This window comes from Lissotriton helveticus, chromosome 3_1, assembly GCF_964261635.1.
Source record: "Lissotriton helveticus chromosome 3_1, aLisHel1.1, whole genome shotgun sequence".
NCBI lineage: Eukaryota > Metazoa > Chordata > Amphibia > Caudata > Salamandridae > Lissotriton > Lissotriton helveticus.
This window is the reverse complement of record NC_136061.1, coordinates 1,204,018,163-1,204,044,139: the sequence shown is the minus strand read 5'-3', so window position 1 is coordinate 1,204,044,139 and position 25,977 is coordinate 1,204,018,163. Positions and strand designations below refer to the sequence as shown.

The 25,977-nt window shown below is 48.5% G+C and overlaps 1 protein-coding gene across 3 annotated transcripts in view; it reads right to left on the bottom strand.

The window, feature by feature from the left end:
* The window catches only part of SIK3 (SIK family kinase 3), a 739,490-nt gene that overhangs the window by 96,487 nt on the left and 617,026 nt on the right, over nt 1–25,977 (bottom strand). For all 3 annotated transcript variants that reach the window (XM_078681850.1, XM_078681849.1, XM_078681848.1), the window contains exon 16: nt 555–705. In XM_078681850.1, the coding sequence (XP_078537976.1) occupies nt 555–705 (151 nt within the window). The remainder of the gene's footprint in view (nt 1–554; nt 706–25,977) is intronic.

Here is a 25,977-nt window from a genome sequence, read left to right as displayed (position 1 = left end):
CCGCGTAGCGCAGGTAACGCCCATGACGAGCTGGCTTTGTCATCCGCATCGAAGGGGTTAAAGGGCTGGGATAGGAATGCCCAAGTGGCACTCCTGAAGCTCTCCAGTGCACTTCATCGGTGGGAGGAAGGTTAACGAAGGAGCTATCTGAAACAGTGGGCATCAGAAACCTGTACTGCAGCTCTGGAACATTAACGGCTACAACTGATTGATGTGTGCACCACTTTAGCACGCGCCCAAATCTTAGATTCCTTACCTACTAAAACTGATGCAAAAGCATCTTATCAATACACACACACTGAATGTTCATTACCGGTGACAGCTGATTGATGTGGCTACATGTCATCAGTACAAGACAAGTCAACGTTTCATTACCTATTGAAAACGTTTGACGAATTAGCATCTCATCAAAATGCATCTACATCCGCTGTCCATTATCTGCAGCAACTAGCTGCTGAATCTCATCAGATCAGCCCACACATTGGATCCATGACCTTTTGCAGCTGTTTGTTACTGTGCCTTATCAATACACACCTACACCAAAGTTTTCTTACCTGTTGCAGCTGTTTAATGCTGCTGCTGTTGCAGATCCTCTCCAGGTGTGCTTTAAAGGCCTGGATTGTGGCTGCGCCATCAGAAAATCGTCGGACAGGCGAGAAGCGCTCAGTGGGGAGGTGCAGGGTGTTTGAGTCCTTGTACATAGAGCTGAAACACCAAAAAAGACACCACAATGATATTCAGCAAGTGGCACTGACCAAGGAAAACTAGCAGGGGCACAGTCCTACCTACAGAATGAGATGAAGCCAGGCCATAACTAGAGAATGAAAGAAAGAGCACAATCATTTACAGAAGGAGAAGCACAACCATAAATACAGCACGAGTGGGGGCATGGTGCACAGCCATGCCTAGAGAATACATCACAAAGCATAGCATTATAAACAAAGGAAGTACAGCCAAAGCAGGAGGAAATGAAACAATCACACTTCTGCCCCAAAATGAAATACAGTACTTCCTACTACCTAGAGATGGGAATATAACTGAAAACTTTAGAACGGAGCACACACCACACAGCCCTTACTACAAAGTGAGATTGATGAGAGCCCTTCCTCCCCCCCACATACACAGCGCTGATTCTCCAAGGAGGGTCCCTCCTTGAAACATTAGACAACCTCTTTAGTGAAAGCCTTTGCAAACTCACTGTTGCTTGTCTGCAGTGAAGGCCCTTAATCACATAGGCACGACTGGTAGTGAGAGCCCTTTCAGACATCTATCCAATAGCCGACTTCATATTCTCTGTGGAGAATGCCCTTTCCCATATCAACTGCTGATTTTCTTCAGTGAACCTCATTTGTCATATCCACTCTGTTTCTCTTACACTTGGGTCACCAATCATACACATCATTGCTCTTTCCCACAGTGGGAGTCTTACCTCCCTTATACATACATTGCTGAATCGCTACATTGATGGCCATCTGCACAGGCACACAGCTGGGTCTCTGCAAAGAGGTTCACACACTTCTGGTTCTCTCCAGTGAGTATTCTTCCTCGTACGCAACACTGTTACCTGCAGTGAGTTCTTCCTCATACACATGTTGCTGATAGTCTGCTGTGAAAACCCCACTAGTACACACACTGCTGGTCTACTGTACTGAAAAGCCTACCTCATACAAACGTGCACACACTGTCTCTGCTGGGTCTCTGCAATTACAGTTTTTCCTAATAAAGATATTACTGGTTCTCTCCCACTCTCTGCAGTGAAGGTCTATCCTCTCACACACACTTCTGGTTCTCTGTGGTTTGGTTTGAGGGCCCTCTACATGTAAACACTGTTGGATCTTAACACTCTATGGCCAACATGTATGGGACAATATAATGCCTCAGATTGCGGGTCATTCTACATGTATGTGGGCCTGTCTGCCACTTTATTTAGATGGCAGTTTCAGGTATAGCCTGATTTATTTCTAAAAAGTGTCTATATGATCTATCAACCAATGGTGACTAATTCTTCTTTTCACTGTTATCACGCCAGACGGTGGTCTTTCTTTAATTCCATCTATTTGATTTTGATTATCTTCTCTGAAATTAAATATGTATGTTTGTGAAATTATGCTTTAGTTTCATCAGACCCCAAACATCATGTAGTGACGACCCCCTCAATTAATTGTGCATGAATAAGATTTCAGATTTTTTCATGAATTATGTAACCACTGGTCCTTAAGGTGGAACAAGTTTTAGAAAAGATCCATGAAACGTGTGTCAACGCTTTTAAACGTCCGCTGTTTGCACTAAAAGGAGGAATTGAAAATGTGGTTGATTTCTTCCTTATCATTAGGACTTGATGTGAGCAACAGGGACCTTGATTTTACATGCTTTGGACTAAATTGGTCAACTATAACCTCAACGGGAGTTCTTCTGACAATATTATGCTTTTATAAAAATGTGGTTGTAATTTGAATGAACTATGTTAATTACAATATTTTTTTGATCTCTCATTAAGATCGTAGCTTCTTTTGCAGTCCTTGATTTAATATCAACTAAGGGCCCATTGTTCCGCCAGGGCGATGGGAGTAAATTACTCCATCGCCCTGGTGGAGGGACCGGCTGCCAGAGTTATTTATATATGACCACCAAGCTGGTGGTCATGTATAAAGTGCTGGCAGGAACGGCCTTCACGGCGGTTCCTCTCAGTGCACTTTTGTTTTGTGTAGAGATCCGTGAGTGGGACAGAGCCCTGTAGCAAACAATTTTCTGTTTTTATTTCCATAAAGAAAATCCTGAAACAGGATTTAAATTTTTGAAAATAAAAAATGCACTGCTCCCCCCTCGCTATTGGAGTCTAATGAGTATTTAGCAGTTTCCACTGCCCCTTACCGCCAGTGTTTTTCTGGCAGTGAAAATTACCCATCCAAACAGGTGAGCAGAATGACAGGTCAGCCTCCAACGGCCCTTACTCCACAGGGCTTCCAGAGAAGTTTGGACATGGCGGAGACGGAGTAGTCTCCAGCGCAGCTAAACTTAAGGTATGTCCGCATATAAATCTGGCCATGGTGGACCACTATGTTAGTGGCGAGGGAACTCCGTCGCCATTGCAAGAGTGTTCCCTTCTAGCCAACATAAAAACCGAAGTACATAGTCTCTGTTTTTGGATGCACATTGTTGGTTCCCTACAGTAAGGGTTACAGACAGATGCACAGACAGACCTGTGCACCCAACACACACATTACTCTCTGGAGAGAGGCTCTTTCCTCTCTCTCACACACACACAAATTGCTGATTCTCAACCGTTGACACCCCCTTATGTACAAACTGTTGGTTCTCTCCAGTGAGGGTTCTTCCTCATACACACTGTTGTGTTCAATGTACTAAGAGTCCCTCCTCAAAACATTCATAAACACACAATGTTGTTCTCTGCAGTGAGTATTTTTTCCTCGCTCGCTCTCCTGTTTGTCTACTATGAGTTGCATTCCTCATACACAATATTTTTTTTTCTCCAGCAATGTCCCTCCTCAGAATTAAGGTTGCCACCTGGCCCGTTTTCTACCAGCACCACCAGTATTTTAACATCCTGGCCAGTAGCAAAATAAGCAAAATCACCTAAAGCCGGTATTTTTACTCTTCATCTATGCATAATTCAAATGGCAAATATGAGAAAAAACATAAATGCATTTGAAAGCTGCAGTCACAATACCAGACTAATAATGAAACTGAACAAAGGCAGAAAATTCATGTTACAAATGAATCCTTAAATTTTATTTAATGTCTTATTTAGTATCATGTTGGAGCCTTTGCAGACTCTTTTTTTTTTTCACAACAGATTTTTATTGAATAAATCAAGCACGGCAATCAATGTGGCACCCCACAATCAGGAGAAACCACCAGGCAGTTGAATACAGTATATATTGCAGGATCAGAGTCCGATTTAGAATCATGACAAAACATGTACTTTAGAAACTACCCCCCACCTCACCCCCACCCCAACACTCCCTCCACCCACAGCCCATCCCTCCCCGTCGTCCCTCCCTAACCCGGTGCACGTGTGAAGAAGAAACCACATTGTGTGAGCATAAAGTGGCAGGTATGGCGCAAAGCACATGCCCATGTAGAGGAGGAAGTCTAGATCCCCTCCTCCGGTTCGACTGGGGGATCCAGTGGCAAGTCCCTATAATCGGCCCACCTTTTCCATATCTTAAAGTGCTTGCGGGGGCATCCTCGCGCTTCAAATATCGGTCGCTCCAGACCCATACAAAAATCTAATCCTGCTTTCCATGCACACAGAGAAGGGGCCCTTTCGTCTTTCCAAGCCGGTGCTAGGTCTCTCTTGGCTAGGACAAGCCCTAGTAGCAATAGGCGGCGCTTATAAATATTCCCCCCCACTCCCTCAAGAATATGAAGCAGTCCTAAACGATGGGTGCGGGGTAGGTCCCAGTGCAGCACTTCAGACAGGCAGTTCCACACACCTCTCCAAAAACCAGCTATATTCGGACACAGCCATACAGTATGAAGCAGCGAGCCCATCTCCACCCCACAACGCAGGCATTCCGGCGAGTCAATCAGTCCAGCTTTCCACAGTCGCTCGCGGGTGTAGTAAGCCCTGTGGAGAAATTTGAATTGGATAAACCTAAGCCTCATTGCGATGGCAGTCCCTCGGGGAGACTCCAGAGCCTCCCGCCAATTATCCTCGTCCATGGGACCAATATCCGCCTCCCAGGCCGTCCGCAGGGGAAGAAGGTCGGAAGAGCAGTGAGTGACCATCGTTTGGTATATACGAGATACTTTTTTGTCTCCGAGGTCACCCATGAACAGTTTCGCCTCAATAGGGCTGAATTCGGGGAGCGAGTCCAAGTCGGCAATGCTGGGTGTTAGTGCATGCCGAAGCTGCAGATAGCGGAAGAACTGGGTCTGTGGCATGTGGAACTCCGCACTGAGCTCCTGGAACGACTTGAGGGCAACCCCAGACATCACATGTCCCAACAACGAGATCCCGATCGCGTCCCATCCATCAAAACCCGACAGGGAGGCCAGTGCAGGCAATCGACCGTTATGCCATAGTGGTGTTTCCGCAGTCAGCTTACCCCACCAGCCCATACGTCGCAACGCTTGGCGCCATACAATGAAGACAGTCTTTGTGACTCGGGGCAATTTCCGCCGTAGCTGAGCAGAGTAGAGAAGTATGTGAAGCGTATTTTCACCCATCAAAACACGTTCTAACGCATAGGCCGGATCACCCCTATCGCTGTACCACCAGTCGTTGAGAATAAGCAGGTCGGCGGCTTGATAGTAGGACAGGAGGTCCGAGGTGGTGAGTCCTCCACAGTATGTAGATAAGAAGCACGTACGCAGCGCCACCCTGGCAGGCCCCCCAGCCCACAGGAACCGTCCCAAGACCGAGTTGACCTGCCGAAACCATGAGGACGGGACTGGATGGGGATAGTTCTGCAGCTGATATAGGAGGCGTGGAAGCGCCACCATCTTGAAAATGGCAGACCGGCCAAATATATTATGTCTCTTTGTATATAGCTCAACTTACCTTAACAAGTGCATCCACTTAATTTCTCCTCGTTTTTCTAAAATTTTTGCAGATTCTATCCTTTGGCCCTGATGAGAATCCCTCACGCAACGCCAGAAGGGATTCGAAACGCGTAGGCCTAGCCACCTATAGTCTACTTGGATATCCAGGTGTCTCAAACAATCCAGCCTGGGATCCAGTCTCATGTACATTACCAGACAGTACAAGTGTTAACGAAAGAAATAGATAATGTTTTGACACACAGGAATGTACAGTTATTATTGTTTCTTTACCTCTACTGAAATTCTTTGTAGACTGTGGCTTTTTCTGTTTTTTAAGTCTATTTTCCTTTTCTTCTCCTTTATTATAATTCACCAATTCTTTTTTCCTTTGGCTTAAATGTATGAACTACTTTTGGTCGTTTGTGATATGTGTGGTTTTTTGAATGATTGTATGAATGTATGCTTAGTAATTTCATTGTTTATTTGTATTACATAATGAGTGCTACTGTACTATGTATTTATTTCGCAAAATGCACAAAATTAACTTTATAATAAAAAGCTATTGAATAGCACATTGCCCTTGCTTGAATCTGGTTTCATGATAAGGAAGCACATTCAGTGATAGTGAATAATTTTTCTTCAGTATTGGCATCCTTGTTGTGTTTATTGAATTTTGGGCTCAGCCTTACTGAATAGAGCCATCCCCCTGTTGTTTGCTATTACAAATATATTAAGAGGCATCCGAGACCAAGTTTTCACGTCAGCCTGCACCCGCTCCCAAACCGGCAGTACGGAGCGCTCCCATGCAAGGTTCACTGATTCCGAGAGGAACACTCCCAGGTATTTCAAGCCACCGACCGCTACCTGCAGGTCCAATGTCCAGGGATCCGCCACTACACCACCCCCAAGGACCCACAGAGTGGATTTACCTAAGTTCAGGTAGAGGTCCGAGACCTCTCCAAAGACCCGCATAATTTCCAATACCCGCGGCACTGAGCGTCGCAGGTCGGTGAGGAAAAAAAGGACATCGTCCGCGTACAACGCAATTCTATCAGAGAGACCCCCGGGCCACACAAATCCTCGCATTTGTGCATCTATACGCACCCAGGCGGCCAACGGCTCCATAGCAAGGGCGAATAGGTATGGGGATAACGGGCATCCCTGTCGGGTTCCTCGGCCAACGCGAAAGGTCTCCGACACCGCCCCAGCAACACGCACTGCAGCTGTGATATCTGTATAGAGCAGCTTAATATAGGACAGAAATACTGGACCCAGGTTGAGACGGGGCAGGAGCGCGAATAGATACGTCCAGCTCACTGAGTCAAATGCTTTATTGATATCAGCAAGCAACAAGGCTGCCTGCTCACCTGTGGCCCCCATAGCATCTATCGCAACCCATGCACGCCGAATATTATGGCGCGTAGCCCTGCAAGGCATAAAGCCGGATTGGTCGGGGTGTACTAGATCCGTTATATACGGAAGCAACCGATTCGCCAGGGCCTTGGCCAGTATTTTGGCTTCTATGTTGAGTAACGAGATGGGGGCGATACGAGTCATATCTATCGGGGGGTCGACCCGGCTTCGGGAAAACCACTACCTCGGCATGGCGCCAATCGGGAGGCAGCCTACCCTGAGCACGTGCCGCCTCAAGCGCACGACGATAATGGGGCCCCAATTGCGTATGAAATTTTTTAAAGAATTCACATGGGTAGCCGCTCGGCCCAGGGGCCTTACCTACATTGAGCTGTCCCAAAGCCTCCCCCAGTTCCTCCGCCGTAAGAGGAGCGTCCAAGGATACCCGAGCCTCATCTGACACTGCTTTAGGGGGCAGGTTAGCAATAAATTTAGCCACTTCTTCCTCCGTTAAGCTCTCACACGGAGCACATTGTGTCGCAAAGTAGGTGGCAAAGCTCGCTGCTAATTTGGCAGGATCAGTAATGACCACCCCATCTTCAGCCCTAAGACTAGGCAGCGTGTCGGGTTGAATGCTATATTGGCATAGTCTATGGAGCAGGGAGCTCGATTTATCCCCCCACTGGTATATCCTGCTCCGCGTGGCCAGCCACGCCTGCTTGGCTTCATCAAGTAAGACCGATGCATAGGATTGCTGTGCCTGAAGCAGTAGCCGTATGCCCACCTCATCCCCCCCCCCCTGACTCCGCTGCTCCAGTGTCTCCACCAGTGCCGCAGCCGCCGTGATCGCCTCGCTACTACCACGGTGGGTCGCAGTGTTCCACGCAATGTCGACCCCTCGCACAGTGGGCTTCAAGGCCTCCCACACCACTACCGCGTCAATATTATCCACTAGGTTCTCCCGCCAGTAATGATCTATGACTTCCCGAAGATGCTTGACATAACCAGGCTGTTGGAGACACCACGAGGACATCCGCCATCTGAAAGGTTGACGTTTCTTAAGAAGTTCTACTTCAATCGACACTGGGGAATGATCAGACAGTCCCCTTGGCAAGATGGCTGCCGCCCGCACCCTGCACATACACGCCCTGGGAACAAACACATAATCCAAGCGTGAAAAGGAACCATGTACAGCAGATACAAACGTATATTCGCGCGCTGTGGGGTGCATATGGCGCCAGGTATCAATCCAGCCCATTCCATCACTCATTGCATGCAGCCTAGTAGGGGGGGAGGAGGGGGGGGAGGGGGGGGGGCGGCCCATTCAGTTCCTGGCGCCTCTGGCGGTCCATACACACGTCCATCACCTCATTCCAGTCTCCCCCAACTACCGCCATGGATTCCGGGATATCCTCCCATATCTGGAACAGCTTCTCAGCCAGGGCCCACTGCAAAGGGGGGGGGGGGCATAGACACTCCCAAGAACTATGGGCTCAGTACCCACCATGCCCTTGACAAATAAATAGCGTCCCTGCGGGTCTGCCCACGTCTTTTCATGTATGTAAGCCACCCTACGGTGAATCAAAACAGCCACCCCTCTGGATCCCCTGGAAAAGCCAGCGTGGAAGACTTGCTGATAACCAAACCGCTGCAGGCTGAGCACCCTCGACCCCATCATATGAGTCTCCTGAAGCAGGAGCACATCTGCAGCGGTTCTCTTTCCCCAGCGAAGGACCGCCCCACGTTTCACCTTGTCCAGCATCCCCCTGACATTCCATGTAACTACTCGTAGAGACTCCACTGGGAGTCCGTGTGTCATATCAGCCATAGTCAGGTGGAACCCGCCATGAAGGCCCTCTGCGCCCACACCACCCACCACGCATCAATATCAGTATCCTCACATAAAACACGTGCACCCCCCCCCCCCTTCGACCCCTACTCTCGATAACTTCAAGAAAAGCAACAGCTGTTCCCTCCCACATCCCCCAAACTCCCCCCGCCTCAACCAACACTGTACCCACTACCCACACCTCCCAACCCCCCCCCCTAAACCTCACAAAACCATGAAGCATCTGTCGCGGCATGGGCAATCTCAAGCCCAAAACAGAGGGCCTAAGACCAACCATGCCAATGGATCCCAACTCCCGGAAACCCAGTTATCGCCACCCCCCCCCCCCAAACAGCTCCCACTAACGTAGGAGAGGGACTGCCCCCAATCTGTGATCTCCGAGCCATTCCCACCACCCCACTCTAGTCCAAGAACACAGTCTCGAGATGACGCGGAGGCATCAAATAAGCATCCAGTGTACCGGGCCATAGCCGCCACAATCCCCGGGAGCCACACCATCATACAGGGAACACAGAGTACCTGAGTTCATCAGTGTAATTTCCCAGAATGGTCCGAGTCTTCAGGTCTGCCACTTTCCTGTGCATCAGAGACAGAGGCTGACCGCTTCCGTGATCGGGATCTCCGATTCTTCCTACTCTTGGGCGGTCGATCTCCTCGTTCCTGCGACGACCCCCTCGAATATCCCGGATTCAGTCCCGGCTGAGCATGTGGCCTGAGCGCCACTGTTTCATCCGTCCACTTAAATAGGTCTTCCGGAGAATCAAAGAACAGCGTTTTGGACTGAAAGATCACCCTCAGGCGAGCCGGGTACAGCAACGAGTATTGGAGTTTCAATCCCCGCAGCTTCGCCTTAGCATCCATGAAGGACTGTCGCCTCTGCTGCACAAGCTTAGTATAGTCTGGGAAGATCATGATCTTTCGATTCTCATAAAGGAGGGCATCCCTGGTCCTTGCTTCCTGCAGAATGGCATCTCGGTTGTGATAATTCAACAGTCTCGCTATCACCGCCCTGGGCCGTTCGCCCTCCGGCGGCCTCTGGGTCAAGGCGCGATGTGCACGTTCAATGATGAAGAAGTTGGACAGGGCCTCCGGAGGCATCCAGCTCTGCAGCCACTGAGCAAGAAACTGTTCCATGTTCCCCTTCTCACAACGTTCCGGAAAGCCAACGAATCTGAGGTTGTTACGACGAGCACGTCCTTCCGCATCCTCAGCCCTAAGCACCAGAGTCTTCTGCACAGATTCCACTGCTGCCAGTCGTTTCTTTAAGGAGCCCATATCATCCTCCACCACCGAGATCCTGGATTCCGCTTCGGTAATCCGCGCTACAGCGTTCCGGAGATCTTGGCGGATCAAAGTAACATCAACACCAACTGCGCCTATTTTGGCGTCCAGCATATCCCTGGACTGGGTGATGGCGGCCATAATAGCTGCATTGTCCGCCCCCCCCCCCCTGGGGAGGGTTGTTGTTGTCCCCCACCCGAGGGGCCGGGGCCTCCAGTGGGTCCCGTGTATTTATCTATGGTCGTCTGCTTGGTTGCACCACCACCTCCTCCTCGGGTCATGATGACCAACCACCAACGGGCCACCAACTGTAACACAGGTATGATAATATGGGGTCTCTTATCTCGTCTGTGCAGCCCAGCAGGGACTCACTCAAACGACCGCTCCCACCGCCGGGCGTGTGCCTCCGTGTTTCTGGTCTCGTGTCCCAGCTAAGGCAGGTCAAGGCAGGCCCACACACCACCAGCAGCCCACAAGTCTTTTATTGCACTAGTCGAGCCGTGGTGCACTCCCCACGGGTGATAGGTCCGGCCGCTACCGCCATGGACGTCTGGGGCCCAGACGCGGGTACTCACGATTCGTCGGCTGCTACAGGGCCCACAGACCGTCGTCCCACTGTGCTCCGGGCCGTCCTTTGTGCAGGGGCATCAAGGAGGTTCCCCGCCAATCACGGCGCTGAGGCCTTGTCCGGCCCCGGAGGCGGCCGCAATCCACAGCGCGCCCCGGGCGGGGTCGCGAAACTCGAGGCCCCCGGCCTCGCTTGTTTCACCAGGCCGCAGCGTGCAGCAGGACGAGCTCACACCCCTTCAGATCGTCAATCGTCCCACTGGGCTCACAGGGGAATGCGCCGACTATTTTGCGTCCCGCTGGGCTATCCCGGTGCCAGACAAGCGACGGGGCGGTCGCGCCACACTGGCGTCCCCCACTTCAGGTGCGCCAAAATCGAGTCCCCTGCTTCTCAGCGGCGCACCAGGCCGCACTGTCCTCGCTGTCTCCCGGTCGCATTCAAGGTGCCCGGGGTACCGCCGACCCCACCGGAGGAATGCAGGCACTCGCAGCAGGTATCGCCTCACTCTGGGTGTGATGTAGAGGCTCGGGGATCAGGATAAATAAGCGGATATGTCGCGGGCAAGCGGGAGCTCTAGTAAGCTGCGACCGCCATTGCCGCTAGCTAAGCCACGCCCCCGCCTTTGCAGACTCTTAAAACAACAAATGTGCAGTATTTTTATATTGGAAAGGTGGCAACCCTACTCACAACACTGCTGGTTCCCTGCATCAATTTATTCCCCCTCATATACAGACTGGTTATTTCTGGCGAGAGGTCCCCTCGAACAGATTACTAATGCTCTGAAGCAAGTGCTCTTCATATACCCTCAGCTGGATCTTTGCAATAAGGGCCCTTCCTTGTACACAATACAGGTTATTAGCAGGGAGGGACCCTTCTCATTAAAGGTGCTTCTGTCTGCAGAGTTGACCCTTCCTCATACACATTCTGCTTTGCTCTTAAGTGAGGATCCTTCCTAAAACCCGCAATGCATATTCTCTACAGTCAGGGCGGCTCATAACTTTTAGATCTCTGGTGCAGTGCTGAAATCATCCCTTATCTCTGCCTCTCTTCCTGTCTGAGCACTTTAGTCCCATTCTGTTCCAGCGTGGCAGCAGAGCTGTCCTTGTGCTCAAAGTTCACGAGCCTGGCTGATATCATCACAACTCTGTAGTGGCCATACATAGCACTGTGCTAATCCAAAACATAACACTCGATCAACCCACTTTCTAGGAAAATGAAAAAAAAATCTAGAGAGGGTAGATTTTGAGCTGAGAAACCAAAATCTCAGCTCAACAATACAAAACAATCCCCAAGTCATCAGAATGAGAACTACACTCAACAGGCATTTCCTAGACTGAAAGAGCTACTCAGAAATAAACCATCCTTTTTGTTATATTAGAGAGCGAGCCACAGGGCACGCAGGAGCTACTGGGCCCAACTGTGTATTGGGGGTGAAGGGGGCGGGGTGTGGTTGGGGGTGGAGGCAATTTTACTGCTTATGTCCCATGGATCAGCCTACTATGAATCCTCAGCAACTGGGCCAAGCACCCCTTCAGCACTTGACTCTCAGTGGTAGTGTGGGTTGCGCAGTCCACCGCTTCTCGGGGGAAGGAGGGAAAATTGATACAGGGGGGTGAACACAGACTCACAGCACGCAATAGGCTTCAGGAGCAGCAAAAAGGAGAGTGCTACTTACCAAGTATGTCTGTTCTTAGCATATAGAGCTGTAGAGTCATATGCTTATGCATAGATCTAATCCTGGGTCCGGAAGTTTGCACTTTTGTTTTTGTTCGAAGAAGTCTTTCCAGTCACGAGGTAGGTCACTACTCCTTTCGGTGATAGTGCGCATGGGCATCGACTCCATCCTTAAATTTTTTTGCAGTAAATGGTGATGATGGAGTTAGTAAGAGTAGTAAAGAGAGATGTCCATGTATGTATTATCTAATTAAGATATTAATGCAATAGGTAAAGGTACCCGGGGAGGCGGGTGGGGGCATACGACTCCACAGCTCTATATGCCAAGAACAGATGCATACTGGGTAAGTAGCATTTTCCGTTCGAGGCATATGAGCTGTAGATCATATGCTAATGCATAGACTACATAGCAGTTATCTCCCAAAGCGGTGGCTAACCAGTAGCTGTTTCAGTCATCTGAAATATTGTACGTAAAACTGCCGGGCCTACACTAGCTTGCTGTCTTGCTAACACATCTAGACAATAGTGCTTTGTGAATGTGTGTGTTGTAGATCATGTTGCAGCTCTGCAGATGTCATTTATGGGTATATTTCCTTAGAATGCCATAGAAGCTCCCAGTTTGAGTGTAGAATGCGCTCTAGGGGGAATTGTTAATGTGCATTTAGCTTTAATATAGCATATTTGAATGCACTTACCTATCCACCTTGCAATACTTGATTTTCATATTAGATTGCCTTTATGTGGTGGAGCAAAAGCAACAAAAGATTGCTTGATTTTCCTGAAAGGTTGTGTTCTTTCTATGTAGTATTGTAAAGCTCTTTTGACATCTAAGGAGTGAAGAGCACGTTCTGCCACTGAATCTGGTTGAGGGAAGAACACAGGCAACTCAACAGATTGGTTGATATGATAGGCAGAAATTACTTTAGGTAAAAATGCGGGGTTAGTTCTTAGAACCACTTCGTTTTGGTGCATTTGTAAAAATGGCTCTTCTATGGTTGGTACCTGAAGCTCGACCAATCTTCTCAGAGATGCGATGGCTATGAGGAAAGCAACCTTCCAAGTGCGAAATTGTAGTTCACATTTGTGCAATGGCTCAAAAGGTGGGCCCAGGAGTCTTGTAAGGACTATGTTAAGATTCCACAATGGAGCGGGTGGAAGTCTGGGTGTAATGACTCTTACAAGTCCTTCTATAAATGCTTTAATAGCAGGTACTCTAAAGAGAGACAAATGCTGTCTGTTTTGTAGGTAGGCAGCTATTGCAGCAAGATTTAAGCATATAGATGTGTATGCTAAATTGGAACGCTGTAGATGTAGTAGATAGCAAATTATATTTTGAATTGAAGCATCTAGCGAATTGATTTTATTGTTGTTACAGTAAATGACGAACCGCTTCCACTTTGCTGCATAGCATGCTCTTGTGGTAGGGTGCCTAGCATCTTTTATAACATTCATGCAGCATGGCGGAAGATTAAGATAACCAAATGCTAGGATTTCAGGTGCCAGATCACAAGGTTGAGATGACTGGGATCTGGATGCCTTATCTCTCCATGGTTCTGAGTGAGAAGATTGAGAGTAAGATGTTGTTTTTGGTGAGGAACTACTGATAGTTCAAACAGGGTTGTGAACCAGCGTTGGCGGGCCCATGTGGGAGCAACTAGGATTTGTGTCAGGGACTACTGTCTGAGCTTCTGTACCACTAACGGAATGAGTGGGAGAGGCGGAAAAGCGTAAGCAAATATCTCTGACCAATTAATCCATAGTGCATTGCCTTTGGACAATGGGTGTGGATACCTGGATGCGAAGTTTGGCCATTTTGCGCTTAGGTGAGTGGCAAACAGATCTATCTCTGGGTATCCCCACATTTGGAAGAATGGAAGTAGAACTTGAGGGTGAAATTTCCATTTGTGGATCTGCTGCCGCTGACGACTGAGCAGAGCTGCAATCTGGTTGTCTACTCATGGGAGGTGTTTTGCAAGGACATGTATATTTTGGGGTATGGCCCATCTCCAGATGCTCTGGGCTAGCTGTGAGAGCTGGAGAGTGTCACCCCCCTCCCGTTTTTGTATGTAGTACATTGCGGTCATGTTGTCTGTGCGAATCAGGACAGCTTTGTCTACCAGATGAAGTTGAAAGGCTATCAATGCTAGAAAAATCGCCAGCAGGTCTAGATGGTTTATGTGGAGTTGTTTCTGTTGCAGATTCCACATGCCCTGAATAGTATGTTTTTGAAGATGAGCTCCCCAACCAGTGAGCAATGCGTCTGCTGTTAGCAGTATCTGTGGAACCGGGTCGTCGAATGGCTGCCCCTTGGAAAGGTTTTGTATGTTCCACCACTGCAGAGATTGATAAGTGCGGCCATCCACCAACACTAGATCTGATAACTGACCGTGAGCCTGGTTCCACTGACGTGTTAAGCATTCCTGTGTCGGACGCATTTGGAGTCTTGAGTACGGAGCGATTAAAATGCAAGATGCCATCATTCCTAACAATTGCATGAACACTCAAGCTGGTAATGAGTGTTGAGGCTGAAACTGCAATATTAGTGTCTGCATGTTGCGAATCCTGACTGGGTTGGAATACGCTAGAGCTTTCGGAGTGTCTATTGTGGCTCCTAGATACACTTGTATGTTGGATGGTCGGAGATGAGACTTGGTGAGGTTTACAGTGAACCTGAGGTCGCGAAGCAGTTGGACTGTTTTTCGAGTGTGGTTTAGACAGCTCTGTTGCGAGATGGCTTTTATTAGCCAGTCGTCTAGGTAGGGGAAGGCGTGAATGTGCTTTCTTCTTAGATGAGCTGCGACTACTGCCAGACACTTCGTGAAAACCCTGGGTGCTGTAGTTACTCTGAATGGGAGGACTTTGAATTGATAATGTTGGCCATCTACCACAAACCCGAGGTTTTGCGTTGAGCTGGATGAATGAGAATATGGAAACAAGCGTCCTTTAGATCCAGAATGGACAGAAAGTCACCTTGCTGAAGGAGCGGGAGAACCCGTTGAAGTGTGACCATGTGAAAGTGGTCTGAATGGATGTAGAGACTTAGTTCTCTGCGGTCCAATATAGGTCTTTAAGAGCTATCCTTCTTGGGAATTAAGAAGTACAGGGAGTATAACCCGGTTCCTTGGTATTGTAATGGGACTGGTTCTATAGCTTGTTTTTCTAGGAGAGAGAGAACTTCTTGCTTTAAGAGTGAGAGATGTTCCGGTGACACTGCATGAGCTCTTGGAAGGATATTTGGGGGATTGTCTGTAAGTTCCAGGCAGTAACATATTGGATAATTTGAAGTACCCATTTGTCTGAAGTGATGGAGTTCCAGACAGGGAGAAATTGGGAAAGACGTCCCCGACAGGAGTGGAATGATCAGGGGGCATTGGATGGAAGTCATTGTTTGTGGCCGGTTGGAGAGGAGCATGTGGAGTTGTCTCTGCTTCTTCCCTTACCATTGTTCCCTCTAAAACCTCCTCTGAAATAACCTCTCGGTGAGGGGGATTGATTATTACCTTTGTAAGAGGAGGTAGTCTCGGTGGAAAGGTTTTTAGAGCCACCCCTATAAAAGAAACCGCGAAGGAACCCCTATTGGTGGGCGATTGCAAAGCCTCCATGGACTTTGAGACCTCTGTATCTTTTTTTATTTTTTCCAGCAAGGTGTCCACTGCTGGTCCATAGAGATGTTCCTTATCAAACGGTTGGTTGAGGATGGAGGTTTGCACCTCAGGTTTGAAACCTGAAATTCTAAACCAAGCATGCCTTCGTAAGAGTACAGTAGTGTTAATTGTACGGGCTGCTGTGTCAGCCGCATCTAGGGCACACCTAATAGATGTATTTGTAACTAGCTTTCCCTCTTGAATAAGGTCATTAGCCTTAGTCTGATGTTCATCTGGCAAGAACTGCACGAGTTTCTCTAACTCATCGTAGTGAGCCCTGTCATAACGAGCCAGCAAAGCTAGAGCATTGGCAACACGCCAATGGTTAGCTGCTTGTGAAGCTACTCTTTTGCCTGAGGCGCCAATGAGCTTGGAGTCCTTATCTGGTGGAGGAGCTTCACCTGAAGTTTAGGAATTGTCTCTCTTGAGAGCATTAGAGACTACAAGAGAGTCTAAAGGTAACTGGTCTTTGATGTGTGTAGGGTCGGTGGGTGTGGGCTTATATTTTTTCTCTACCCTAGGAGTAAATATTCTTGCCCTGACAGGGTCTTTGAAAATGTCCTCAGTATGCTTTAACATGCCTTTGAGCATAGGTAATGTATGAGTGACTCTGTGAGAGGACCTAAGGGTCTTAAAGAGGAAATCCTGCTCTAATGTCTCTGAATGTAACTCGACCCCGTGATATTGAGCAGCCCTATGAAGGAGCTCAACATACCCAATGTTATCATCTAGTGGGGAGAGTCTAGAGGGGTACAAATCTAGATCATTATCTGGATCAGTGTGATAGTCCTGCCAAGGATCAGTGTCCTGTAGGGGATCTTGATTGTCATCCCCATTGCCATCCCCATCACCTTGTGGGTTAGGTGAAGTTGGTGGTGGTGGTGAATTTCCAGGTGAAATAAGTAAATTAGGATTAGTAGGAGAAGAAGGTGTAATGTAAGGAGAAGAAAACAAGTTACTTAACTGGAACTACAGTTATCCAGTATTGGTATCTTTCATAGATTCACATGCCTGAATCATTCCCCGTCGTCGAGATGGGAGTCCCACGGTAAAAAACAAAAGCAGTGCCATAAGTAATAAATAGGCTAAAAAGGCCATATCTTAGCCTATCTATGTCCTTTTTCAAAAAGGACCAAAGGTTGGGTCCAGCCAATAAGCTGCCAGCACCCTCTAGAACATTCCCAGCAGAGGCAAGTTCGCCTCAGATTTTTCAAGCACAAGTGGGAAGTAAGTACACCCAAAATCAAAGAGAGCTGACTCCACGGGGAGAAGGGTGGGTTGCATGCGAATCTATGAAAGATACCAATACTGGATAACTGTAGTTACAGGTAAGTAACTTGTTTTCTCATTCAGTATTGGGATATCTTTCATAGATTCACATGCCTGAATCAGAATAGCAAGCAGTACCCTCCCACCAGTCTCTCACTTTCCACTACTATCGTTAGTGGAAGGTGGGAGACGTGTAATTTTAAACTCCCAATAGTTATCCACTATCTTTACACAACGCATGCACTAAGCATTATACTTTGTAGCAATGTTAAAACAGAGAGAGTTGATATAACCATTAATGTGTCTATACATACACATAGTTCATAAATCATATTAAGGAATCAATTGTCAAATACATTTGTACAATTACTGAATCCACTTAAACTTAGAGAAAGAAAACAACAAGAGTGTGTTCATTATGAAACCTTAGTCTGACCTTAGTTAAAAAGATGATGCAACTCAGCCTGTCCAACCGATGCATATTCCTTTTGCGGAGACTGGAGGCAGTAGTGTCTTGTGATCGTGTGGACATTCTTCCATGTCGCAGCACGGCATATCTTGTCCAATGTCACTCCAGCTAACAAAGCTGTAGATGCAGCAACAGTTCTTGTGGAGTGAGCTTTAGCCTTCACAGTTAGAGGTTTATTTGCTTTTTTGTAGCAGAACTGTATCGTAGAAGCCACCCACCGGGCGATCATGGCTTTAATTACTGCGGTTCCGAGCTTTCCTTGACCGTAGGCCACCAGAAGTTGATCTTTTTTCCTTATTGCCTTTGTTTTGTGAAGATAAAATTTCAAACATCTTTGGATATCCAATGTATGTAGAACCTGTTCAGCTGGGCTAGATGGGTTTGGAAAGAAAGTTTGCAGTGTTATTGGTTCATTTAGGTGAAATTGTGTTGCCACTTTCGGAATAAACAGGATTTGTCCGAAGGGCTACGTAATTCTCTATAATTGTACGAAAGGTACTTTTATTGTAAACGCCTGCAGTTCACTCACTCTTCTCGCAGAAGTAACGGCCAGCAAGAGAGAAACCTTCCATGTAAGAAATGTAAGTTCTGCTTTAGGAATTGGTTTGAATGGTTGTCTCATCAATTGTGTTAGAACCACATTGAGCTTCCACTCTGGAGGAGGTGCGCGCACCGGAGGAAAAGCAGGGAAGAGGCCCCTCATGAATTGTTTTATGAGAGTAGATGAACAGAGAGAAGGAATCTGAGGAGATTTCCTGTACCGGGAAATTGACGCCAGGTGAACTTTAACTGAGGAGAAAGTGAGGCCCGGCTTAGCTTGCGACAGTAAGTAAGGCAAAATCTGCTCAGCAGGGGCTTGCACTGGATGAACTTTGCTCCTTTCGCACCAGCAACAGAATCTCTTCCGTTTCAGATGATATGTTTTAGCAAGTATTTCTCTACAGTCTTGTGAAATATTGAGATCTTTAAACTCTAGGAATTCAGGAGCCATGCGTGCAAGTGAAGAGAACGTGGATCCGGATGGTTCGCTTGGCCCTTGTTCCTCGATAACATCGTTGGTGATGGATGAAGACAAATGGGTTTGTCCTGTGACAGCAGAAGGAGCTCCGGGAACCAATACTGCCTTGGCCATAGTTGTGCAATCAAAATTAGGCAACAGCCTTCCGACTTCATTTTAATTAGTACCCTGGGGATCAATGGGATGAGTGGAAAGGCATAGGCATAAATCCCTGACCATCACATTAAAAGGGCATTCACCCTTGACCTCGGTTGTGAGAACCGGCTGGCGTAAAACTGTCATTTTGTGTTCTCTTTCGTTGTAAAAAAGTCCAGAGTTGGCTTCCCCCATCTCAGAAAAATCCTGTCCACTTGTGTTTGTTCCAGCTTCCACTCGTGGCAGCTGGACTGCGTCCTGCTTAGTGTGTCTGCCAGATTATTGTGTAGACCCCTGACATGCTCGGCCCTCAAAGAGATTCCGTGGAACGTTGTCCACTCCCATAGCGTTATGGATTTCGTTTCTCCTTGTTTGTTTATATAGTACATGCTGGTCGTATTGCCCGTATAGACCAGCACTGAGAAACATCTTATTCTCGGAAGGAATGCCTAGAGAGATAAGAATACCGCCTTGAGTTCCAAGCTGCTGATGTGTTGTCTTTTCTGCATCAAATACCACTTTCCCTCGATTTGTAAATCCTACAGATGACCTCCCCATCCCTCCATAGAGACGTGTATTGTGAGAATGAAATCCAGGGTACTTTGGGGAAAGGTTAAACCTTGAGCAAGGTTTGTCGCTTGAGACCACCATTGAAGTGCTTCCACCATTCTTGTTGTGATTACAATTACATCTTCGAAAGATCATACAGCTTGTTGCTACTGTTTCTGTAGTTCCTCCTGCAAAAGTTTCATCTTTAGTCTCACTAAAGACACTAAGTTTATTGTTGACGAGCACATTCCTAGCAGCGATTTGAATATTCGAATGAAACAGACTTCCTTTTTTAAATGGTCCTTGCCAACCTTTGGAGCTGCATCTGTCTCTCTTGAGACAAGAATGCTTTGCATTGCATGGTGTCCAGGGATGCTCCCAGAAACAAAATTATTTGAGTTGGATGCAAATTAGATTTTTCCCTTTTTAGAGTGAGTCCCAATGTATTGAATAAATGGAGACAAGCTGTCGTTGTCTGATCGGCTTCATGCTTTGACGCGGCTTTGAGCAGCCAATTGTCGAGGTATGGAAAAACTTGAAAACCCTGAGATCGCAAGGTCGCTGCTACTGGTGCTAGGCACTTGGTGAAGATCAGTGGTGCTGACTTTAAACCGAATGGGAGCACCTTGAATTGATAGTGGGTATCTCGATGAGATAGGGGACTGAATCGTCATAATGGTTGCTGTCGACGATGGTGTAGACAAAGTCACACATAGCGTCGACGATGACAGAGAAATCGTCGACGACACAGATTTCTTTACATGTTTTTTACTCACAGTCAGTAGAAGAGGTTCTTGGATGCTCTTTTTCTCTCTTGACAGGTGTAGAGGGGACAGATAAAGCTGGCTCAGAAGAATGTTTGGAGCTCCTCTCTTTACTCACAGGTTTTTCTTTGGAAGACTTGAGATGTTTCCTTCCCCCACTAAAAATCTTTCCTGTGATCTAGCCCTCTTGTGAGGAGTTGAAGCCAGTCCTTCTTCCTCATCTGAAGTGTGAGCCTGTTATTTTGTGGATTGAAGCCACAAAAGTAACCTTCCCTCTCTGTCCTTGAGGTTCTTATTAGAAAAGGTGCAATGAATATGCTACTTACCAGTATGCATCTGTTCTTGGCATGTAGGGCTGCTAACATTCATATCTTAGCATTAGATCGCCGCCTAGTGTTGGGTCCGGATGATCGCACATTGTTGTCCTGGAAGAGTCTTCGAAGTATCCTGAGATAGGTGGCTTCTCCCCTGGACTACAGTGCGCATGGGCATCGGCTCCATCCCCAGATTGTTTTTCGCCATTGTGGCAGAAGATGGAGTGAAAAGTGTAAAGGATGTCCATGCTAATGACTGAATACAATAGTATATCTGCAGCTGTGACAGGCACCGGGGAGGAGGGTGGGCGATATGAATGTTAGCAGCCCTACATGCCAAGAACAGATGCATACTGGTAAGTAGCATATTCAGTTCGAGGCATGTGGGCTGCTAAATTCATATCTTAGCATAGAATACATAGCAGTCCCTCCATCAGCGGCGGTTGCCCGTGCCAGCTGCAGAAACCTGAAAGAGAGTTTTGAGAACAGCCTGTCCAACAGCAGCTTGCTGCTTGGAATGCACATCAACACAGTAGTGTTTTGTAAAGGTATGTGGTGTAACCCACGTGGCTGCTCTGCAAATGTCCTCTAAAGGAATGTTCCCTAGGAAAGCCATGGATGCCCCCAATTTGCGTGTGGAGTGCGCCCTTGGGGGTATCGTTAGAGTGCGTTTGGCCTTTTGATAACATATTTGGATGCACTTAACAATCCACCTGGCTATTCCTGCTTTGGAAATAGGGTTGCCTTTGTGTTGTGGTGCGAAGGCAACAAAAAGTTGTTTTGTCTTTCTAAAGGGTTGTGTCCTGTCTATGTAGTACATCAACGCCCTCCGTACATCTAAGGTATGGAGCATTCTTTCCGCCACCGTTTGTGGGTTTTGAAAGAATGCCGGCAAGTCAATAGTTTGGTTGAGATGAAACTGTGACACCACCTTCGGAAGGAATTTGGGGTTAGTGCGTAGCACTACCCTATTTGGATGAATCTGAATGAAAGGCTCTTGGATGGTGAGCGCTTGTAGCTCACTAACACGCCTTAGTGACGTAATAGCTATTAGGAAAGCTACTTTCCACGTTAGGAACTGGAGTTCACAGGAGTGCAGTGGCTCAAAAGGTGGTCCCATCAGTCTGGTGAGGACCACATTGAGGTTCCACACCGGAGCTGGTGGTGTTCTTGGGGGAATGACTCGTTTCAGACCTTCAATGAAAGCTTTAATGGCAGGCACTCTGAAGACAGAGAGATGCTGCCTGTTCTGAAGATAAGCCGCTATGGCGGATAGATGTATCCGAATGGAAGTGTACGCTAGATTGCACTTGTACAGATGTAGCAGATAACAAATGATGTTAGGGATAGATGCATCTAGCGGGGTGATGTCATTAGCTGTACAGTAAATGACAAAACGCTTCCATTTTGCAGCATAGCATGCTCTGGTAGTAGGCTTCCTTGCCTCCTTGATGATGTTCATGCATTCTGGAGGTAAGTTAAGGTATCCGAACTCTAGGACTTCAGGAGCCAGATCGCCAGGTTGAGCTGTTGCGGATCTGGATGCTGAATTTCTCCATGGTTCTGCGTCAAAAGTTTGGGCGTGAGTCGCAGTCTTTGATGCGGCACCACTGAGAGTTCGAGGAACGTGGTGTACCATGCTTGGCGCGCCCACGTTGGAGCAACGAGGATGAGGGTCATCGCGTGCTGCCTTAGCTTTCTTGCCACCAGCGGTATCAGAGGGGCTGGCGGAAAAGCGTACGCAAATTTGCCTGACCAGTTCATCCATATCGCATTCCCCTGCGACTGTGGGTGAGGGAACCTGGCGGCAAAGTGTTGGCATTTTGCGTTTTCTTTTGTTGCAAACAGGTCTATCTCCGGATGACCCCACTGCTGGAAGTACGGGTGGAGTACAGATGGGTGTAACTCCCACTCGTGCATTTGATGGCTGTGTCTGCTGAGCAGATCCGCCATTAGATTGTCCTTGCCCGGGAGGTGTTCTGCCATGAGGAAGATGTTCCTCTGAATGGCCCACTTCCACATGCCCTGAGCCAGATGAGACAGCTGTGGCGAGTGGGTGCCCCCCTGCTTTTGAATGTAGTACATCGCGGTCATGTTGTCCGTCCGGATCAACACTACCTTGTTGCACAGATGTACAATGAAGGACTTGAGTGCCATGAAGATTGCCATCAGTTCCAGATAGTTGATGTGCATCTTTTGTTGCTGCGTCGTCCATAGTCCCTGCACAGTGTAATTGAGCAGGTGAGCTCCCCATCCCTGGAGAGATGCGTCCGTTGTCAGGGTAATCTGTGGCACTGGCTCCTGGAACAGTCGGCCCTTGCAAAGGTTGTGTGGAGTCCACCAATGCAGAGAGTCGTATGCCCGACTGGTAACCAACACTAGGTCTGTCAATTGTCCCTGAGCCTGTGTCCACTGATTTGCTAAGCACTCCTGGAGCGGGCGCATATGTAGCCGTGCGTGAGGGACTATGAAGATGCAGGAGGCCATCATGCCTATCAACTGCATGAACACTCTCGCTGGAAGTGAGTGCTGTGATCTGAACTTCAGGATCAGAGACTGCATGCTGTCTATCCTGACTTGGTTTGGTTGAGCTACGGCTGTCAGGGTATTGATCGTCGCGCCTAGAAACTGCCGGACATGCGCCGGTTGAAGGTGCGACTTTGGGTAGTTCAACGAGAAACCTAGATCGTGAAGGAGGTGAATGGTAGTCGACATGTCCGCGGCACACTGTTGTTCTGACTTGGCTTGAACGAGCCAGTCGTCCAGGTAGGGGTAGACATGGATGCCCTGCCTCCTGAGGTGCGCCGCTACTGTCGCCAGACACTTCGTAAACACCCTTGGGGCTGTGGTGACTCCGAAGGGTAGGACTTTGAACTGATAATGTTTGCCTTGGATAGTGAACCTGAGGTATTTTCTGTGGGACGGGTGTAGTGGTATGTGGAAATAAGCACCCTTGAGGTCGAAGGTTGCTAAGAAGTCCCCCTTGTTTAATAAGGGAAGAATTTGTTGCAGTGTGAGCATATGGAAATGTTCTGACAGTATATACAGGTTTAGGGGACGTAGATCCAGAATGGGTCTGAGAGATCCGTCCTTCTTTGGGATAAGGAAGTACAGGGAATACACCCCTGTGCCTTCTTCCTCCACTGGCACGAGCTCGATTGCGCCTTTTTGCAGCATCACCACTACCTCCTGCTGCAATAAGTGCAAGTGCTCTGCGGACATAGGCCTTTGCCTTGGCGGGATGTTGGGTGGAGTGGATTTCAACTCTAGGCAATAACCATACTGGACTAGCTGACGCACCCACCTGTCTGTGGTGATGGTTCTCCAGACGGGCAGGAACTGCTGCAGTCTCCCCCCGACAGGTGTTAAGTGGTCGGGGGGCAGTGACAGAGTCACTGTTTGCTTGGGGTAGAGGAGCGGGAGCTGTTGTTTCCTCTGCCGCGACCTCTGTTGCTGTTATTTCTGTAACCTCCCTTGTTCTGTTTTGTGAACGAGGATTGAGCTCCACCTTTTGAGAATTGAGATTGTTGACCCATTTGTCCTCTGGTGACTCCACGTGCACCTGAGCGACGAAAATTGTTGCCACGAAACTGTTGTGACTGTAGGGCCCCCATGGACTTAGCAGTTTCTGTGTCCTTTTTTATCTTTTCGAGGGTGGTGTCAACATCTGGACCAAACAGTCGATCAGGATTGACTGGCTGATTAAGGATGGTTGTCTGAATATCAGGTTTAAACCCAGATATGCGGAGCCAAGCCTGTCGTCTCAGCATGACGCTAGTGTTGATCGCCCTAGCTGCTGTGTCTGCGGCGTCAAGTGCACACTTGATGGCTGCGTTGGAGATCAACTTTCCCTCCTCTATAAGCAGTTTTGTGCCCTCTTGAAACTGTGGAGGCAGGTGTTGTACAATTTGTTCTAGGGTGTCATAATGCGCCCTATCGTAACGTGCTAAGAGTGCTTGTGTATTAGAAATACGCCAAAAGTTGGCAGCCTGTGCAGCCACTCTTTTGCCCCCTGCCTCTAGCACTTTGGACTCCTTATCCGGGGGAGGAGCTTCACCCGTTGTTTGGGAGTTGGCCCGTTTGCGGGCATTGGCGACCACCAGGGAGTCTAGCGGCAACTGTCCCCGAATGTATGCAGGGTCTGCAGGTGCTGGTCTGTACTTTTTTTCAATACGTGGATTGACCACTCTCGCCCTAGTGGGTTCCTTAAAGATGTCCGCAGCATGTTTGAGGACTCCCTTGAGCATAGGCAGTGTCTTTACAGTCCTCTCAGAGACTGAAAACGTGTCAAAGAGAAAGTCTTCTTCAACCGGGTCAGCATGCATGTCCACATCATGATTAGCAGCTGCCCTCTCAATTAGTGCATGAAAACCTGCAGAATCCTCTGTTGGGGATGCACGTGCACTGAAAGGCTGTGGGTCTTGCCCCACACCTTGGGTGCCTTGGTCACCAATGTCATCATATGCATCTGTGTGTGCATCTGGTTCATTTACTGGGAAGGTGTATTGGTCTTCCTCATTGTAACCCTCACCATCAGAATGGTCTGGTGAGGGAGTAGGGCTTCTTCTTGGAGGAGGCTGGATAGGCTCTATGAGGTTAGAAGCGTCCAGAGGAACTTTTTTCTTCTTTAGTGGGATAACATAGGAGTCTAGAGGCTCTGATGTGATCCTTCTTTTGTATATTGTCAATTTGCCTGTGTTGGCGTCGATGAAGTGCTCAGAATCGTCCTCAGATCCGAGTTCTCGACTTGAAGGTACCCCTGCCGTAGAAGAATCCGCCTTCTTTGGCGTCGATTTTGTAGAAAAAGCCTTTGGAGCCTCTTTCGGCGGCAGAAGGAAGAGAAGCTTGCTTTTAGGCTTTGCCGGAGCATCCTTCGGCGTCTGAGGCGACGGTAACGGAGCCGACGTAGCAGCGGCCTTGTCCCTGATTCTCTGCAGCGAAGCGGCGATGGGAGACGCTTCATCCACAGTGGCTTTTGGCGCTGACGAGGACGTCTTGACCTTCCCCTCAGATCCGACGTGATGGTGGCCCTTCTGAGGTTTGGGCGCCGATGCCGTTGACGCCGACCCAGAGTCCTTGGACCGATGCGCAGACGTGCCAGCAGTTGATCCGTGCGCTTGTGTCGGTTCCGTATCCACTACGCTGCTGGCGTTGGCGTGCTTGGACGGTGTCGCAGCGGTTGATCCGTGCCGACCACCCTTTTTAGAGGACCCCTCCTCCTGCGCCGATTTCGTTCCAGCGGAATCGATCGACTTCTTCGGCTTCTGCAGACCGGAGCCCGACGGAGCCGATGCGGCAGCGGGTGCAGTATGTTTTTGTGGGCCGGCCGCCATTTTAGGGACGCTCGAGTCCATAAGTTTCGGTTTCGTTTTCGGGTCGGCCATTTTAGGTGTCGTCGACACCGCAGGTTTCGGTTTCGGTCCGGCTTGGCCAGCAAGTACGTCCGTGGCCGGGCCTGATGGCGGGGCCGTGGCTTGCGGCACTGGGTCTTGGGTAAGGCCACTTGGCGAACCCGTGACCCGATCTTGATCTTCGAAACCTTCGGGGCATAGCTCGTCTCCAGAGCTATCTGCCGCGGCCCC